The sequence below is a fragment of the Sebastes umbrosus genome, chromosome 3 (assembly GCF_015220745.1).
Source record: "Sebastes umbrosus isolate fSebUmb1 chromosome 3, fSebUmb1.pri, whole genome shotgun sequence".
Taxonomy (NCBI): domain Eukaryota; kingdom Metazoa; phylum Chordata; class Actinopteri; order Perciformes; family Sebastidae; genus Sebastes; species Sebastes umbrosus.
In genome coordinates this window covers 1,441,842-1,461,434 of record NC_051271.1, presented here as the reverse complement: position 1 = coordinate 1,461,434, position 19,593 = coordinate 1,441,842, and the positions used below count along the sequence as shown (strand labels likewise).

At 41.3% G+C, this 19,593-nt stretch overlaps 3 protein-coding genes across 5 annotated transcripts in view; 2 read left to right on the top strand and 1 right to left on the bottom strand.

Annotated features, from left to right (window-relative positions):
• The window catches only part of LOC119484981 (NACHT, LRR and PYD domains-containing protein 12-like), a 956,516-nt gene that overhangs the window by 159,832 nt on the left and 777,091 nt on the right, over nucleotides 1-19,593 (top strand). The window lies entirely within an intron of this gene.
• Nucleotides 1,261-17,039, top strand: LOC119485005 (calpain-1 catalytic subunit-like). Of its 3 annotated transcripts, XM_037764243.1 has the most exons (23): nucleotides 1,261-1,416; nucleotides 2,826-2,855; nucleotides 3,792-4,032; nucleotides 4,322-4,391; nucleotides 5,735-5,853; nucleotides 6,145-6,278; nucleotides 6,540-6,708; nucleotides 7,286-7,369; nucleotides 7,540-7,625; nucleotides 7,762-7,836; nucleotides 8,467-8,627; nucleotides 9,180-9,349; nucleotides 10,207-10,218; nucleotides 10,304-10,515; nucleotides 10,607-10,646; nucleotides 11,055-11,120; nucleotides 11,883-11,940; nucleotides 12,092-12,156; nucleotides 14,141-14,209; nucleotides 14,811-14,889; nucleotides 14,968-15,081; nucleotides 16,219-16,277; nucleotides 16,552-17,039. In XM_037764243.1, exons 3-23 carry the CDS (start codon nucleotides 3,793-3,795, stop codon nucleotides 16,576-16,578), a joined length of 2,109 nt encoding a protein of 702 aa, XP_037620171.1. In that variant the 5' UTR covers nucleotides 1,261-1,416; nucleotides 2,826-2,855; nucleotide 3,792; the 3' UTR covers nucleotides 16,579-17,039. The 3 variants fall into 3 exon arrangements, 2 of the variants coding, with proteins under 2 accessions (XP_037620171.1, XP_037620170.1); XR_005206158.1 differs by lacking the exons at nucleotides 14,811-14,889; nucleotides 14,968-15,081; nucleotides 16,219-16,277; nucleotides 16,552-17,039 and adding an exon at nucleotides 13,968-14,019 and having other exon boundaries at nucleotides 1,306-1,416; nucleotides 12,092-12,176; nucleotides 14,117-14,181; XM_037764242.1 differs by lacking the exons at nucleotides 14,141-14,209; nucleotides 14,811-14,889; nucleotides 14,968-15,081; nucleotides 16,219-16,277; nucleotides 16,552-17,039 and adding an exon at nucleotides 13,968-14,111 and having other exon boundaries at nucleotides 1,306-1,416; nucleotides 12,092-12,176.
• Nucleotides 17,972-18,851, bottom strand: mrps28 (mitochondrial ribosomal protein S28). Its single transcript, XM_037764311.1, has one exon. It carries the CDS (start codon nucleotides 18,719-18,721, stop codon nucleotides 18,158-18,160), a length of 564 nt encoding a protein of 187 aa, XP_037620239.1. The 5' UTR covers nucleotides 18,722-18,851; the 3' UTR covers nucleotides 17,972-18,157.

Genomic DNA, 19,593 nt, shown 5'->3' with positions numbered 1-19,593 from the left:
ATTTTGTCGGCCAGTACACCAGTTTCACAGTAGACATTGTACATCTCATAGTTTAATTTTATAATTTAAAGGTCCCATATTGTAAAAAGTGAGATCTTTATGTCTTTTACATTATAAAGCAGGTTTAAGTGCTATATGAATAATCAAAACGCTCAATATACGGGGAAATACACACAGCCCGTATTCAGAGATTGTGCGTTTGAAACAAGCCGTGTCCATGTAGGAGCCAAAAAATGATGCTGACATATACTGAGGTTATGGTGTAATTCACCTTTAGGAACACTAGGTGGCACTGTGTTAATTGACTGACCCAGCCACGGGTATATAGGTAAGGAGGTGTGTTGTTGGCGTCAGGGTTTAGCCCGGAAGGGCAAAGGGTATTTGCTGAATTGTCTGCCGTTTTGTGTTGTGTTGTTTGCTCGTTGTCATGGAAACCGGACATTCTTCTTTACTACAATATAACGAATAAATGGACTATTCTTATGAAACCAACAAGCAGTCTGAGGATCAGTTTTGTTCAGCACAACAGACAACTAAAGGTACCATCAACAGCGAAAAGCGCGTCAGTCCAGGGCTAATCACCTCAGTAGCTAAAGTAGTAGACTTAGCTCCTACAGTCCATTTGTGATGTCACAAATATACAATATTTAGACCATTACACGGTTTTAAACGCAAACATTTTAAATGTGTCCCAGTTTATTTCCTGTTGCAGTGTATGTAAATAACATCAGCTGACAGGACGTAAACATGGAACCAAACTGTTGCCTAGCAACGCAATTCCATTGCAATTCCATTGAAATGCACTAAAACGGAGCGTTTCAGATGGTGGGTAAATACAGGTATATTCAGGCAGACAGTATGAGGAAAATAAAGTTTTTTTGAACATTGCAGCATGTAAACATGTTCTAGTAGAAACACAAAATATAAGTATGAACCTGAAAATGAGCACGATATGGTACCTTTAAATTAATATTGAATGATTTTAATGAGAGGGTGCAGTACCGCCTGTGACCACAGTGTTCCGTTAGGATCCAGAGGGGCGCTGTTTCACTCACAACAGCAAACAAAGACATGAACAATAATATTAAAATTAGTTATTTTTATTTTTGGATTGTTGAAGAGGAAATAAAACAGCTTATTATTTGTTTGCTGATATGTATTTTTATATTATTGTTCAGATTATAATAATTATAAACGGAACAAACATCATCACTGCTGCGGATGTTGATAAGAATGTAGCTCCGCCCCTTCCGCCGGGCGGGGCTGGTCCTGCAGCAGAGAATCCTCCTCAGAGTCAGAGTCAGCATCAGCATCAGCATCAGCATCACAACACACTGCTGCTCACAGTACTACTGCTGCTGCTGCACACAGAACTACTACTACTGCTCACAGTACTGAGGACCGACCGACACACTGGTGAGTGTTTGTGCTTGTTTGACTGGTGGAAGCTGCTGTCTGTGATGGGTGAACTGGTCTGTGATGGGTGAACTGGTCTCTGTCATTGATACTCTGATCAGCTGTTTTCACTGATTCAGCAGAAACTGTTTATCATCTGAAACTGTATCATTATTATTATTTATTATTATCAGTCAAATATAAAAACAGACAAATGTTCATCAGGATTTTTTTTTGCAAAAAGATTATTTACAGACATAAATAATACAGTAAAGATCTGTAAAGGAACATTAGATAAGACATAAATAAGAAGTTTTCTGGAATGTGATGTAATCTGGTACTTTAATATAATATATTCTATTATATTACTTAATTATATTATTATAGTCAAATATGAATTCAAGGAATTGTCCATAAATTCAACTTTATTTCAGACACATAGGTCCATAAAAAAACACTCAAATCAAATCAATACAATAGAATAACAACAACAGAGATGTGATCAGTTCATCCGTCATCATCTCACTTTAAGGTTCCAACCAACAAGATTTACTGACGGACTTCATGTTGGACTTTAGTGAAGCTTCTGACGAATGTGCCAGAAATACAGTAAACCTGCTGGAGCTGGAATCTAACCAGTCAGTGCTCACATCCCAGTCTGGTACCAGTCTGGTACCGGCGTGGTGTTTTGGTAGTGCTCCAGAGGACACTCAGAGCTTTCAGAGTGCTGAGTCAGCTGCTCTCAGACTGGACAGAGCTCATTATTGTCAGTATCGACTGAGCTGCACATTCTCCTGATTCATTCACCAGAACCCGACTGACACCAGATGAATGTTTCATCAGAACAGCTGCAGTAATGGACGACTGGTTCTCTGTGCTGCTGAGTGCTTTATAAGGAAGCTGCTGAGGACCAGATCCAGAAGCATGTTGCTGGTTTAGTGACGTACTGTTGTAACTCTGACTGGTCACCAGTAGCCAATCAACTAACCAGTAACTAACAAGTATCCAATCAACTGACCAGTAACTAATCAACTAACCAGTATCAAATCAACTCAGCAGCATCCAATCAGCTAACCAGTATCCAATCAACTAACCAGTATCCAATCAATTAACCAGTATCCAATCAACTAACCAGCATCCAATCAGCTAACCAGCATCCAATCAACTAACCAGCATTCAATCAACTAACCAGTAACTAACCAGTATCCAATCAACTAACCAGTATCCAATCAATTAACCAGTATCCAATCAACTAACCAGCATTCAATCAACTAACCAGCATTCAATCAACTAACCAGCATTCAATCAACTAACCAGTAACTAACAAGTATCCAATCAACTGACCAGTAACTAATCAACTAACCAGTATACAATCAATTAACCAGTATCCAATCAATTAACCAGACTTGTATTTCCTTCTTGTGTTTCAGCTTCCTACGAGCCCATTGGACAGAGATCAGGTACAAACATCTGCACGTTAATTATTGATCTCTCTGATCTGCATGCAGCTCTGTGAGCTAAATGCTAACATGCTCACAATGACAATGCTAACATGCTGATGTTGAGCTGGTATAATGTTTACCATGTGTTAGCATGCTAACATTAGCTAATGATCAGTAACCACAGAGTCCACCTGAGGCTGATGAATGGCTTTAGTTCTGTTTGGTCATTGTTGAATACTTGATTCTGATTGGTCAATCACGGCGTTCTACAGTCTGTTCTTTCCTTATGACAGACCGTTGCTACGTATAACAGACCGTTGCTACGTATAACAGACCGTTGCTATGTATAACAGACCGTTGCTACGTATAACAGACCGTTGCTACGTATAGCAGACCGTTGCTACGTATAACAGACTGTTGCTACTTATAACAGACCGTTGCTATGTATAACAGACCGTTGCTATGTATAACAGACCGTTGCTACGTATAGCAGACCATTGCTACGTATAACAGACCGTTGCTACTTATAACAGACCGCTGCTATGTATAACAGACCGTTGCTATGTATAACAGACCGTTGCTATGTATAACAGACCGTTGCTACGTATAGCAGACCATTGCTACGTATAACAGACCGTTGCTACTTATAACAGACCGCTGCTATGTATAACAGACCGTTGCTACGTATAGCAGACCGTTTCTACGTATAACAGACCGTTGCTATTGGCGCAGTCGGACTCTGGCGAACCGTTTTGTGTTAAGTTATTGATTTCTTCAGTAAGTAGCCGTGTAATAAGCGGGATAATGTACAGCTAGCGGGTCATTATTGTGTAATAAACCCCTTCAGGGTGCCGCGTGGCCCTGTTGGTGTTTATTTCACAATAATGAACCACATTTCATCACCATCCATCCCATAATAGTCAAGATACTTAAGTCTAATGTGTTGTGGGTCAGGATGTTTGGAGGCGTGTCCGGGCGGATCCAGAAGGATCGGCAGAGGGCTGGAGGTCTGGGCTCGGTCCAGCAGGCCGTACGCCACCTGAACCAGGACTTCGAGGCCCTGAAGGAGGACTGTCTGCAGAACGGATCTCTGTTCGAGGACCCAATATTCCCCGCAGAACCAGCCTCACTGGGCTTCAAGGAACTCGCACCATTCACCGCCAAAACCAGAGGGGTGGAGTGGAAGAGACCGACGGTAAGAACCCAAACTCAGCTCGGGGATCCTCCATCGCAGGAAACACTCACACACTCAGTGTTGTCAGTGTGAGGCCTGTGATTGGCTGAACCAAACGCTGCTTTCTGTCTGGTCCTCAGCTGTTTGTGGCTCAGACAGTTTGTCACTGTCACTCCTCCTCCTGTCTTCAATCAGGTCCTCAGGGCAGAGTGTGTGTGTGTGTGTGTGTGTGTGTGTGTGTGTGTGTGTGAGACAATAACAGTGAACATGTGATGTAACACAGACGGTCTTCTCTGATTGGCTGTTTCAGGAGCTGGCAGAGAACCCCCAGTTCATCGTGGGCGGAGCCACCAGGACGGACATCTGTCAGGGGGCGTTGGGTGAGTCCGCTGGTCATGTGACCTCAGTGACCTCTCACACAGTTTGTCATCCCTGACGACGGTTGCTAGGTGACCAGCTGACTGTATGAATCAGAGAGTAAACAGAGAGTTCAACAGACACTGATGGAGACACAGTAAATAAAAATCTATTCAAAACATATATATATACTGTATAACCGGCATACACACACACACCGTATATATACAGTATACATATATATATATATATGTATACAGTATATGTATACTGAAAGGTCTTACGAGGAGCACCTGAAGGCAACACTTAGCCCATCAGGTCTGACCTTGTATTGATCAGTTTATTGATCAGTGAATGGGTGGAAACTACATTAGCCGGAAACATTAGCAGCTTAATGTGAAAGTAGCTAATGTTGTTGTTGATGGTAGCGTTTAGCTTAGCATTAGCACGTCCCCACAGACCATCAGAGTGTCTGTTCAGGATAATGGAGTCGGCTGATGTTCAGTTAACAAGCTGCTTCCTGTAAACATGTCAGAACATCCTGTCCTCCAATCAGACGCATGATCGTCATCACCTGACCAGTTCTATACTTTACACTGTTTAAATGTCAGTTGAATTATCAGATCTGAAAGTAGTTGAACTGTCAGTTGAGGAATAAACTCAGTTGAAAGCAGATGATGTGTCAGCTAAAGTTTAAGCATCAAAGCACTTGAACTGTATTTGAGATGCTGGATGATTTGTAACTACTGAAAGCAGTTGTTTGTCAGTTGAACAGTAAGAAATGAATGCAGATGAAATGTAACAGGTGAAAGCAGACTCAGTTTCTGAAGGTAGTTGAAGTGGGTCTGTATTAACTCTGGTTCTGAAGGTAGTTGGAGTGGGTCTGTATTAACTCTGGTTCTGAAGGTAGTTGAAGTGGGTCTGTATTAACTCTGGTTCTGAAGGTAGTTGAAGTGGGTCTGTATTAACTCTGGTTCTGAAGGTAGTTGAAGTGGGTCTGTAATAACTCTGGTTCTGAAGGTAGTTGAAGTGGGTCTGTATTAACTCTGGTTCTGAAGGTAGTTGGAGTGGGTCTGTATTAACTCTGGTTCTGAAGGTAGTTGGAGTGGTTCTGTATTAACTCTAGTTCTGAAGGTAATTGAAGTGGGTCTGTATTAATTCTGGTTCTGAAGGTAATTGAAGTGGTTCTGTATTAACTCTAGTTCTGAAGGTAGTTGGAGTGGGTCTGTATTAACTCTGGTTCTGAAGGTAGATTGAGTGGGTCTGTATTAACTCTGGTTCTGAAGGTAGTTGAAGTGGGTCTGTATTAACTCTGGTTCTGAAGGTAATTGAAGTGGTTCTGTATTAACTCTGGTTTGTTTTCCAGGAGACTGCTGGCTGCTCGCTGCTATCGGCTCTCTGACTCTGAACGAACGGCTGCTGCATCGCGTCGTTCCTCATGGTCAGAATTTCAACCACGGATACGCCGGCATCTTCCACTTCCAGGTGAGACTCCACCTGTTCAGAGGCCTGTTTTATGATGCATTCAAGTGGAACTCAGTAGTTTGTGTTTTTGTCATAAAAACAACACGTCCTTTAAAGACATTAGAATTACAATATCTGTCTTAAAACACAACACATTTTATATTTTTAGTGTATGAAGACTGACAACCGTGAACCACTATATAATATAATGTTGTGTTCCTCTTTATATGTATTACATGGTCCGGTCTGATCTGGTCTGATCTGATCTGATCTGATCTGGTCCAATCCGATCTGGTCTGGTCTGGTCTGTAGTTCTGGCAGTTTGGCGAGTGGGTGGACGTGGTGATCGACGACCGTCTGCCGGTCAAAGATGGAGAGCTGATGTTCGTCCACTCGGCGGAGGGCAGCGAGTTCTGGAGCGCCCTGCTGGAGAAGGCCTACGCCAAGTAAGAGAACCACCCAGCGACCTGCTGAGGAAACATTTCAAACTGAACTCTGACCTTTGTTTCTTCTTAAACTTCAAACTGTCCAATAACGTAAAACCAAAAACTTTTATATATATATATATACTGTATACGTCATCAGACAAACAATGAATCGGAATATTATGTTTCTTAAAAATGGAGCCCAAGGGTTGTGTTGATTGTGTTTGTTGTGTTTGTTTTGTTGATTGTGTTGATTGTGTTGATTGTGTTGTGTGTCCTGAGGTTGAACGGGTCCTACGAGGCATTGTCTGGCGGCAGCACCACTGAAGGATTCGAGGACTTCACCGGCGGCGTGTCGGAGCAGTACGAGCTGGCGAAGGCTCCCAGAGATCTTCATCGTATCATCAGTAAAGCTCTGCAGAGAGGATCTCTGCTGGGCTGCTCCATCGACGTCAGTCTCTCTCTCTCAGCACTTCACTTCCTGTCTCTGAGTTGTTTAGTCGGTCTGACTGGTCCCACTCTTATTTTAAAAGTTTTTATTGAATTTATTGCATTAGAGCTCATTAATCAACATATCAGCAATACGCATCAATGCAAACATGCCGGAATTATCACGATAGCTAAACTTCATCCGTAGTCTGAAGACCGGTAAGGGAAGGAGGAGGAAGCAGATATGATGACGGAGTATTTTAGTTTGAGTTTTGTTTTAAAAGGGAAGTAGAGGTCACAGTCCCTGACATCTGCTGCTAGTTTATTCCAGGAATGTGAAACTCTAACGGACAAAATTTAGCGTAACTTCGTAGCGTTATTTAACCTCCTTCATGAGCCGCTACAACCTCTGAGACTCGAATAGCATTAACGTGTTATTATCACGTTAACGTTGACAGCCCTGTTAAATAAAAATGATAAAATAAAGGTTCTCCAGGTTCTCCAGTGCCCTACATTAGAGTTCTCCAGGAGGTGTGAACGAGGCCTGAGAATGTGTCAGTCTGTAACTAGTAGTTAACGTCTCCGTCTCTCCTCCTCAGATCACCAGCGCTTTGGACATGGAGGCGGTGACCTTCAAGAAGCTGGTGAAAGGTCACGCCTACTCTGTGACCGCCCTCAAGCAGGTGAGCTCACCTTCATCAACCTCAGGATCCGGTCTCTGTAGGGACTCTGGAGGTCTGTCTCAGGATCCGGTCTCTGTAGGGACTCTGGAGGTCTGCCTCAGGATCCGGTCTCTGTAGGGACTCTGGAGGTCTGTCTCAGGATCCAGTCTCTGACTCTGTCTCGTCTGCAGGTGGAGCACCGCGGTCGACAGGAGCGTCTGATCCGGATCAGGAACCCCTGGGGTCAGGTGGAGTGGACCGGAGCCTGGAGCGACAAGTCAGTGCTTCACTTTCACTCCTGAGACAGCTGGTCTCTCTTTGTTATTTTATATATATACTTATATATATATACAAAATATAAATATATATACAGTATGTAAATATGTGTTTGTTAATGTTGGTGTGTGTTTCAGTTCGTCAGAGTGGACCTCCATCGACTCGGCAGAGAAAGACGAGCTGCTCTGTAAGATGGAGGATGGAGAGTTCTGGTAGGTCATAAAATGACCTGTGGTGACCTCTAGGATAAACACAGCCTTATGAAACTTAAAAGCCACAAACTAGAGACCTAGAGCATTCAGAGGATGTATGGATCAGACTAGAGACCTAGAGCATTCAGAGGATGGATGGATCAGACTAGAGACCTAGAGCATTCAGAGGATGGATGGATCAAACTAGAGACCTAGAGCATTCAGAGAATGGATGGCTTTCCTAGCTACATTGACAATAAGGGGGTTTCTAAGTGCTCGCCATCCAATCGCCGAAAAATTAAATTTCTTGCAGCAATCTTAAAATGTCAAAAGTTTTTGATCCCAAATCACAGCATGTCTTTTTCTATGGTGTTCCTCGAGGTCTTGGTGTCTTAATGTGGTATTTTGGAGGATTATTGATCATTTTTATAAATTCTCCAGTGGTAAAAAATGGTTAAATTTAGCACCATCCACTGTTGACCTGCTATCTCCCCCTAAAGAAGACTAGAACGGCTCTATTGTGGGTCTCAGAAGGTCAAAGGGTGAAGACAGTAAAATGTTTCTCCATCTGTCTGTCTGTCTGTCTGTCTGTCTGTCTGTCTGTCTGTCTGTCTCTCTGTCTGCCTGTCTGTCTGTCTGTCTGTCTCTCAGGATGTCCTTCAAGGAGTTCCTGCGTCAGTTCTCCCGTCTAGAGATCTGTAATCTGACCCCGGACGCTCTCAGTCAGGACTCCACCAGTTTTTGGACCACGACGATGTTTGAGGGCGGCTGGAGGAGAGGAAGCACCGCCGGAGGCTGCAGGAACCATCCCAGTAAGAACCCTTAATATTATACTAACCCTTATTATTATATTAACCCTTATTATTATTATACCAACCCTTAATATTATACTAACCCTTATTATTATATTAACCCTTATTATTATTATACTAACCCTTAATATTATACTAACCCTTATTATTATATTAACCCTTATTATTATTATACCAACCCTTAATATTATACTAACCCTTATTATTATATTAACCCTTATTATTATTATACTAACCCTTAATATTATACTAACCCTTATTATTATAATAACCCTTATTATTATATTAACCCTTATTATTATTATACTAACCCTTAATATTATACTAACCCTTAATATTATATTAACCCTTAATAAAGCCTGAATGTCCCTTTAAACAGGAGAGGCAGTGTACTGCTGCTGCACCGTTCACACACCTACAGACACCGTTTAAATAGAGTTCAGTATGTTTATATCAGACGGGACGTTTTGTCCTGCTCCTGAACCCAGTGGGGGTTTGATGAGGAAAAACTACATCTCCCATGATGCTTTGGCTGTTGCTGCCTCTCTGCAGACACGTTCTGGATCAACCCTCAGTATAAGATCTCCCTGCTGGAGGAGGACGACGACCCCGAGGACGACGAGGCGGCCTGCAGCTTGCTGGTGGCTCTAATGCAGAAAGACCGCCGCCGCTACCGCCGCCACGGCCAGGACGTGCACACCATCGGCTTCGCCATCTACGAGGTCAGAGGTCAAAGAGGTGTTACGTTCTGGTGTAGACACAGTGCAGTGATCATTTCACTCACATCAATAGTACACAATCTCCATAGCAACCATCTAAATGGTAAATGGACTGCATTTCATACAGCGCCTTTCACACCTTTAATGTCAACATTCATACACACACCTTTATACACTACATGTCAACATTCACCCATTCACACACACATTCATACACTACTGTCAACATTGACGAGGGGATCAAACCGCCGACCTTCTGATTGGTGGACGACCCGCTCTCCCTCTGAGCTCTAACAACCACCTACCAACGAATTTAGAATAATCGTTGACAGTCCTGATAACAACCACCTTAAACATACTACAAACTTCCTCATACACTATAGCAACGACCTATCAACACCCTAGCAACCACCTATCAACACCCTAGCAACCACCTATCAACACCCTAGCAACCACCCATCAACACCCTAGCAACCATCTCTCAACACCCTAGCAACCACCTAGCAACACCCTAGCAACCATCTATCAACACCCTAGCAACCACCTATCAACACCCTAGCAACCACCCATCAACACCCTAGCAACCATCTATCAACACCCTAGCAACCACCTATCAACCGCATAGCGACCACATATCAACACTCTAGCAACCACCTATCAACACCCTAGCAACCACCCTGAACTCTTTTGCAACTGTTTAGTAACTACATCATAATGGCTGTGCATCCAACATCTTAGCAACCAGCTGGTATTGCCATAGTAACCATGTAGCACCCCCGTGGCTAGCACGTTAGCATGTTATCAGAAATGATCGTTGTGTTTTGTGACTTTTCTTCTTTGTTCTTTTCTCTCCGTCACAGATCCCTGATGAGGTGAGTCAGTTCCCAACTAATTCAACTTCATTTAACACTTAGCTTGATAAAAACTAACGCTGGCGTCCGTCCGTCTGTCCGGCAGTACCGAGGCAGTACGAGCGTCCACCTGAAGAAGGACTTCTTCCTGCGTCACTCATCCTGCGCTCGCTCAGAGACCTTCATCAACATGCGAGAGGTGAGCGCCAGGCTCCGCCTCCCGCCGGGCGAGTACCTGATCGTCCCGTCGACCTTCGAACCGTCGAAGGAGGCCGACTTCGTCCTGAGGGTGTTCACGGAGAAACAGGCCGAGACCGAGTGAGTCTGTCAGAACCAGAACCGCACAGATCTTTATTATTCTAGTTGTTATGAAATATTGCATACCTGTAACGTGTGTGTTTCTCTGCAGGGAGATGGACGACGACGTGGTGGCAAACTTTGAAGAAGAGGTAAAAAATGATTCCTTAATTATTTCTTTTATCACATTTTAACATAATATTTACTGTGTTTGTTCTCAGCTCAGAAAAGAAACGTGTTAGATGATGTCATGAATCATCAGCTCCTCTTTTAACACTTTATTTCAGACTTTTCTTCATTTTCTTCCAAACTAATTAATGAATTTGTTCATTAATCAGTCAGTCACACGGTCTGAACATGAAAACCATCAAACAAACGTTGATAACTGAAGTCAGTGTTTTTGTTTATTCATATGAGGACGTCTTTGTATTCATATCTTTTATAATAGTGATAATCAAACAGATCCATGTTTTTATAAATTAATGAATCAGCTGTTTCCTGGATTTGCGCTGTGATGACCTTTGACCTCAGGAGCTTCCTGTCGTTCTTCTTCTGTGCAGGATGAGATCTCAGAGGGCGACGTCGATGATTCCTTCAGGTCGATGTTCGCTCAGCTGTCTGGAGACGTGAGTCCTGAATATATAATACAGAACATACATGAATACATGTTAGGGCTGTCAGATGATTACATATTTAATCGTGACTTTTATTCGTTCAAAATGAACCTTAAAGGGAGATTTGTCATGTATTTAATATTTTATTATATATTATTTGTATTTTATTTGTATTATTACTGTATATTATTACTGTATGTTATTACTATATATTATTACTATATATTATTAGTATATGTTATTACTATATATTATTACTGTATATTATTACTATATATTATTACTGTATATTATCACTATATATTATTACTGTATATTATTACTATATATTATTACTGTATATTATTACTATATATTATTGCTATATATTATTACTGTATATTATTTCTGTATATTATTACTGTATATTATCACTATATATTATTACTATTTATTATTACTGTATATTATTACTATATATTATTGCTATATATTATTACTATATATTATTACTATTTATTATTACTATATATTATTACTGTATATTATTGCTATATATTATTACTGGATATTATTACTATATATTATTGCTGTATAATATTACTGTATATTATTACTATATATTATTACTGTATATTATTACTATATATTATTACTGTATATTATTACTATATATTATTGCTATATATTATTACTGTATATTAAACTGCTGTCTGTAATGAAGTTAATTCCTTCCTCCTCGCTGCTGTGTTTCCATCATATACGACATTATATCAGAATGTTTTCTCTCATCAGGACATGGAGATCTCAGTACGAGAGCTCAGGACCATCCTGAACCGGGTCGTGTCCAAACGTAAGTTCTGTTGCCGGTGCTGAACTTAAAGTGAGCTCATCATGGACTTCAAATATAAATCAGAACAACACAGAGAGGAAACGGTGAACGGAACATAAACACAACAGGTCCCCTTTAACATGACTTCTTCTTCTTCTGTGGTTGTTTACAGACAGAGACCTGCAGACTGATGGTTTCAGTATGGAGTCCTGCAGAGGCATGGTCGGCCTCATGGACGTATCCTCAATCTGATGCAGGTTCTGTTGGTTCTGCTGCTGTCTGCTTGTTCTGTTGGTTCTGTTGGTTCCACTCTGTTTGATCAGTATATTTGAGGATATTTTAGTATGGATCCTCTGTTTTCCTGTTCATTTCTTGTTATGGCTGTTCATACAAACTCAACACTTCCTGTTATGCCTTTCAAATTAAAAGCTCTTCAGCGTTTCAGTGGAGAGAACCCCCCCCCTTCATTTCCTAACAAGGCTTTTATTGGGAAACAGTTGCAGGAACATGTTGTATTAATTCCGTGCCTTGCTCGGTTCTCCTGCGGTACTTGACATGTAGATATGCCATCTTGTGGTACTTGTACATTACTACAGAACCCAGTTAGTCTGGGACAAGAACACACAGAACCCAGTTAGTCTGGGACATGAACACACAGAACCCAGTTAGTCTGGGACAAGAACACACAGAACCCAGTTAGTCTGGGACAAGAACACACAGAACCCAGTTAGTCTGGGACAAGAACACACAGAACCCAGTTAGTCTGGGACATGAACAGAGAACCTAGTTAGTCTGGGACATGTACACACAGAACCCAGTTAGTCTGGGACAAGAACACACAGAACCCAGTTAGTCTGGGACAAGAACACACAGAACCCAGTTAGTCTGGGACATGAACACACAGAACCCAGTTAGTCTGGGACAAGAACACACAGAACCCAGTTAGTCTGTGACAAGAACACACAGAACCCAGTTAGTCTGGGACATGAACACACAGAACCCAGTTAGTCTGGGACAAGAACACACAGAACCCAGTTAGTCTGTGACATGAACAGAGAACCTAGTTAGTCTGGGACATGAACAGAGAACCTAGTTAGTCTGGGACATGTACACACAGAACCCAGTTAGTCTGGGACAAGAACACACAGAACCCAGTTAGTCTGGGACAAGAACACACAGAACCCAGTTAGTCTGGGACATGAACACACAGAACCCAGTTAGTCTGTGACAAGAACACACAGAACCCAGTTAGTCTGGGACATGAACACACAGAACCCAGTTAGTCTGGGACAAGAACACACAGAACCCAGTTAGTCTGGGACATGAACAGAGAACCTAGTTAGTCTGGGACATGTACACACAGAACCCAGTTAGTCTGGGACATGAACAGAGAACCCAGTTAGTCTGGGACAAGAACACACAGAACCCAGTTAGTCTGGGACATGAACAGAGAACCTAGTTAGTCTGGGACATGAACACACAGAATCCAGTTAGTCTGGGACAAGAACACACAGAACCCAGTTAGTCTGTGACAAGAACTCACAGAACCCAGTTAGTCTGGGACATGAACAGAGAACCCAGTTAGTCTGGGACAAGAACACACAGAACCCAGTTAGTCTGGGACATGAACAGAGAACCCAGTTAGTCTGGGACATGAACAGAGAACCCAGTTAGTCTGGGACAAGAACACACAGAACCCAGTTAGTCTGGGACATGAACAGAGAACCCAGTTAGTCTGGGACATGAACAGAGAACCCAGTTAGTCTGGGACAAGGACCCACAGAACCCAGTTAGTCTGGGACATGAATAGAGAACCCAGTTAGTCTGGGACAAGAACCCACAGAACCCAGTGACTGAAACAGGACAATAATAACAAAGTGTTGAATAGTGTGATTATATTGTTGAATGTATTAGATTGAAGTGATAGAAATGTACAGTATGTATATATATACAGTATGTATATAATATGATGGTCAGGCACCAGGAGTTTATCCACCCGGCTTTTATTTGAGACAACACAGTAATTCTGCTTGTATCTGATCCAGCAGCTCTGGATCCATGAACTCACTGTTCTGCTGACTTTGTTTAGAGAACCGACATGTGAGTGAAACCTGCTGCTAGAACAAAGTATTTAATGCTGTTTGCAGTAAAACTGTTTGTCCTGCTGTTCAGTCTTCTTCTTTGTTGAAATGAAAAGGTGTCGACCTTGACTCGACCTCAGAAAGACGGCAGCGCTCGACTCGGTCTGCTGGAGTTTCAGATTCTCTGGAACAAGATCAGGAAGTGGCTGGTAAGTTCTGCATCAGTTTCAGTGTGTTCAGAGGAGGAACGTTATAAATGTGTAAAATAAGAAGACAGTATGGAGGAGGGAGTATGGAGGAATTAGTATGGAGGAGTGAGTATGGAGAATGGAGTATGGAGTATGGAGTTTGGAGTATGGAGAATGGAGTTTGGAGTATGGAGTATGGAGGAGTGAGTATGGAGAATGGAGAATGGAGTTTGGAGTATGGAGGAGTGAGTATGGAGAATGGAGTATGGAGTATGGAGTTTGGAGTATGGAGAATGGAGTTTGGAGTATGGAGGAGTGAGTATGGAGAATGGAGTTTGGAGTATGGAGTATGGAGGAGTGAGTATGGAGAATGGAGTATGGAGGAGTGAGTATGGAGTATGGAGAATGGAGTTTGGAGTATGGAGTATGGAGTTTGGAGTATGGAGTATGGAGGAGTGAGTATGGAGAATGGAGTATGGAGGAGTGAGTATGGAGTATGGAGAATGGAGTTTGGAGTATGGAGTATGGAGGAGTGAGTATGGAGTATGGAGGAGTGAGTATGGAGAATGGAGTATGGAGTATGGAGGAGTGTTTTTCAGATCTGAATATTGTGACTCTGCAGGGAATCTTCAGAGAGTTTGATCTGGATAAATCCGGATGTATGAGCTCCTACGAGATGCGCCTGGCGCTGGAGAACGGCGGTGAGTCTTGTTGATCCTGATGTTCCAGCATCAATGACCCGTTTCACTGAGCTAACCTTTGACCTCCGGTGTCCTCAGGGTTCAAACTGAACAACAAGCTGTATCAGATGCTGGTCGCTCGATACGCCGACAACGAGATCATCGACTTCGACAACTTCACCTGCTGTCTGGTCAAACTGGAGGCCATGTTCAGTACGTTTCACTGTGTTACACATCATACAGGCTGTACTTCCTCTTCTCTTAACAGATATAACACATCAAATATACAGAGGTGGAGAGTAACTAAGTACTTTTACTCCAGTACTTCACTTAAGTACAAGTTTGAGGTACTTGTACTTTACTTGAGTATTTCCATTTTCTGCTACTTTCTACTCCACTACATCTCAGAGGAAATATTGTACTTTTTAGTGCACTACATTTATTTAATAACTAGTAAAATATAAAAAAAAATAGGAAAATATCAGAAAAATATTAATAAAATATCAGAAAAATATTGATGAAAAGTCAGAAATATATTAGTAAAATATCAGAAAGATATAAGTAAAAATATCAGAAAAATATTAGTAAAATATCAGAAGAATAATAGTAAAATGTCTGAAAAATATTGGTAAAATATAAAAAAAATATTAATAATATATCAGAAATATATTAGAAAAATGTCAGAAAAATATTAGTAAAATATCAGAAAAATATAAACAAAATATCAGGAAAATAATAGCGCAATATAAGGAAAATATTAATAAAATATCAGAAATGTAATAGAAAAATGTCAGAAAAATATAAGTAAAATATCCAAAAAACATCAGAAAAATATTTGTAAAATATCAAAAAATTATTAGTAAAATATCAGAAAAATGTTAGTAAAGTATCAGAAAAATTATAGTAGAATATCGAAAAAAAAACATCCGTAAAATATCAGAAAAATATAAGTAAACTATCAGAAACATATCAGTAAAATATCAGAATAATATTTGTAAAATATTAGAAAAATATTTATAAAATATCCCAAAAGTATTCGTAAAATATCCAAAAAGTCATTAAAAGTAGTTTTACCTTTACCAGCTGCAACTTTAAAGTGATGAACACATTAATAAATCAATAATTATAATCGAATAACATAATATAGATTATTCTTTTACTTTTGGTACTTTAAATATATTTTATTGATAGTACTTGTAGTACTAACTGCTAGTACTTTTATTGCAGTAAAAGATCAGAGTACTTCGTCTAGACTCATGACTCATGATGATGGTTTTTACAGCGTGACCCGAACGCAGCACGGAGCCTCTCATGTTGAAGTGATTCTTCTTCTGTGGTGTTTTTCCTCAGAGGCCTTCCATGAGCTGGACAGAGACGGGACAGGATGTGCACAGCTGAACATCATCGAGGTACGAAACAATAAACCAGCTTTAATAAAAACACCGATATCACACATTAACATGAAACATCCTCATATTTTAATATTTGAAGTTGAGTGAGTAGCGTCTGCCGACTTCCTCTCATTCAGGACCACCTCAGGACTTTATTTGATGACTTTTAGAGTTTAATTTAGTTTTAGTTTTAGTTTAGTTTAGTTTAGTGTAGTGTGGTTTAATGTGTGTTTTTAGTCTCTGATGATGGTATGAGTGTGTCAGCTGCTGTGTGTGTGCCGTCTCTCCTCAGTGGCTCTATATGACCATGTGTGGCTGAAGGAGGAACACCACCAACCTGACTGCAACACTGCCGCTGTAATACTACAGTACTGCTGCAGTACTACGTCATCACTACAGTACTACAGTATCACAGTACTGACTCCTCTCCTGCTGCTTCATGTATCCACCGACAGCCTTCAGCCTGCTGCAGATAGGGGGCGCTGCAAACACTATGACCTCTGACCCCTGCATCTATCGATTTATTTATGAATTCCATCACACCTCCACCACACCTGCATCACACCTCCATCACACCTCCATCAAACCGCCACCACACCTCCACCACACCTCCACACCGCCACCACACCTCCACTACACCTCCACACCTCCATCACACCATCACATCTCCATCACCCCTCCACCACACATCCTACCAGTGGACTGTGGTGGCGTTCAGGTTCAGCTCGGTCAACATAATGCTAAATGTTTTCTCTTATTAAAGAACAGAAAGAAAACAGATCAGCTGACTCTGTCTTTATTTCTTTAGAACAGTTTTATCATGTTTTTTTTTCTCAATGACACGTTTACTTAAAGGGACTGTTTGTAACTTTTTACAGGTATAAATCTACTGGGTCGGGATCCCATGTGCGCTCGCATGTGTATGCGGAGTGTGGCTACGCTGTTCAGACCGCTTCTCTGCCTGCTTGTCTTCACTCACACAACGCAAGCGTTCTCGCTCCACCTCTCACGTGCATGCTGCTCACTCCACACTGCAGAAGAGTTAGTTTAGCTCTGAGAATATCTAGTGAATGTTCAGTGGACGTTTGTGCAGAAATAACTGCTGCAGCTCCTCCAGACCAACAGAGGTTTCCCGTGTCTTGTGAAGGGACTTCCCTGTTCCCTCCGGCCGCGGTCGGGAGGCTGAGGCAGGAAAAGCCAACACTAGGATCAGCATTGATTCATGGAGAGACCTTGGTCTGGTCAGCTAACATTACTGCCAAGCAGCTGAAATATAGAGTGATGTTGTGGTTTTAGCTGACGTGTGTTTCCTCACTGTGTTGAGCGATGCTCGTTCAGGTATATTTAGAGTGAGCACAAGCGTGAACCCGACGCCGGCTTTCGTTGACTTAACGGCCACAGGTGTCGCTGTTAACAAGCATTTCTGAAAGTTACAAATAGTCCCTTTAATATTTTCCAAAATTGAATTCACACACACCGAACATTAATATTTGAGGATTAAAGCACTTTATGGGGGATATTTAGAGTTTATAGAAAATGGAAAAGAAGAAATAAAACTATTCATGGTAAGTCAAAACTGTGATTTATGATAAGTATTTGTATTTTTTATGAACTCTAATGTTTGACAGAAAAGAGCTTCTATAGAGCATCATTCAGCTGATTAAAGCTGTTTACTTTTACAGCTTTATCATGTGGAGGAACAACAATGAGACAACGTGTTAATATAAAGGATATTTATTGTTTAATAATCAGTAAACATGAGTCAAACTAAAACCTCACATTCCTACAGTCAGAATCAGTCCACAGACAGAGATGCTCCAGTCCAGTGTGAGTCCTGCCAGACTCCCTTTAGAAAACCTCTGTTTTTAACTTCAGCAGGGTCTGACAGGCGGACCCGCTCAGTCCTGATTCTGGTTCTCCCGGGCCTCCCTTCCCTCCAGCGGGCCCAGTAATACGGCCTGTGCCTCCAACAGCGTGGTGTCGGTGTCGGCTCCCAGGAACCGGGCGGTGAGCTCCAGGTCCTGCAGCCGGATCCGGACCCTGCTGCCCCGCTGCAGCTGCTGCTCTCCGGCCGCCGGCCGCCGGACCACGCAGTGGAACTTACCACCGAAGTCTACGTACAGGTCGTCCCCGACAACGTGGAAGATCCTCCCGACCACCACCTTGTCTTTAGCCGGTCCCATCTGGATGAGCGGGGACCGGCGGAGCAGCGAGGCGAAGCTGTGCTCCTGGCCGGAGGAGGAGCTGCTGCTGCCGGCTGAAGAGGAGGAGCTCTCCGCGGACCGCCGGAGCTCAGACTGCAGCTCGAAGGCTGCAGCGAAGCCGGATCTGGGTCTGTCCGAGGCGGGCGGGTCGCTGCTGGAGGCCCCGCTGGAGTCCGAGCTGAAGGAGGTTCTGGAGGTTCTGGAGAACCTGCAGGAGGAGAACCGGACTCTGGAGACAACCTTCAGCACCGCCGCCATGCTGGCACACTCACAACACCGAGAAGAAGAAGGCTTTAACCTCCGGTAGAGCGGCGCTCACAGCGCCACCTGGCGGCTCCAGGTAACAAACACACCCAGACAGCAGGTCTGAAGCGGTGTAAGCGTATATTTACCATGCCAGTATAACCCTATTAACCCAGTATATATACCCCTTTAAATTGAATTAAATAGTAGAAATAAGATATAAATAAATAAGAAGAAAACACAAATTTAGGGCTAAAATAAAATAAAAATCAATCAACAGAAAAATAATCGGCAACTATTTTATTTTTTTTCATTTCATGTCATTTCATTTCTTTTCTTTTCTTTTCTTCTCTTTTCTTTTCTTTTATTTCATTTAATTTCTTGTCTTTTTATTTCTTTTATTTCATTTAATTTCATTTCATTAAACTTCTTTTCTTTTCTTTTCTTTTCTTTTCTTTTTATTTATTTTATTTCATTTCATTTCTTGTCTTTTTATTTATTTTATTTCATTTCATTTCATTTCATTTCATTTCTTTTCTTTTCTTTTCTTTTCTTTTCTTTTCTTTTTCTTTTCTTTTCTTTTCTTTTCTTTTCTTTTCTTTTCTTTTTCTTTTCTTTTCTTTTCTTTTCTTTTTCTTTTCTTTTCTTTTCTTTTCTTTTCTTTTCTTTTCTTTTTCTTTTTCTTTTCTTTATTTCATTTCATTTCATCATTTTTTTTTAAATTGTATTATTTTTTTAATTAAATTAATTGAATTAATTGAATTAATTGAATTAATTGAATTAATTCAATTAATTGAATTAATTTAATTAATTTAATTAATTTAATTAATTTAATTAATTTGATCAGTGACGGCAAGTGGCGTCGTGATGACGTCTCGTCTTCGGTT

What these genes read in the sequence shown, in the direction of transcription:
- LOC119485005 (XM_037764243.1), top strand. Translation starts at nt 3,793, where the DNA reads ATGTTTGGAGGCGTGTCCGGGCGGATCCAGAAGGATCGGCAGAGGGCT. An exon ending in CATCTGTCAGGGGGCGTTGG is followed by an intron (nt 4,392 to 5,734) that starts GTGAGTCCGCTG and finishes TTTGTTTTCCAG; the next exon opens with GAGACTGCTGGCTGCTCGCT. An exon ending in GAGAAACAGGCCGAGACCGA is followed by an intron (nt 10,516 to 10,606) that starts GTGAGTCTGTCA and finishes GTTTCTCTGCAG; the next exon opens with GGAGATGGACGACGACGTGG.
- mrps28 (XM_037764311.1), bottom strand. Translation starts at nt 18,721, where the DNA reads ATGGCGGCGGTGCTGAAGGTTGTCTCCAGAGTCCGGTTCTCCTCCTGC.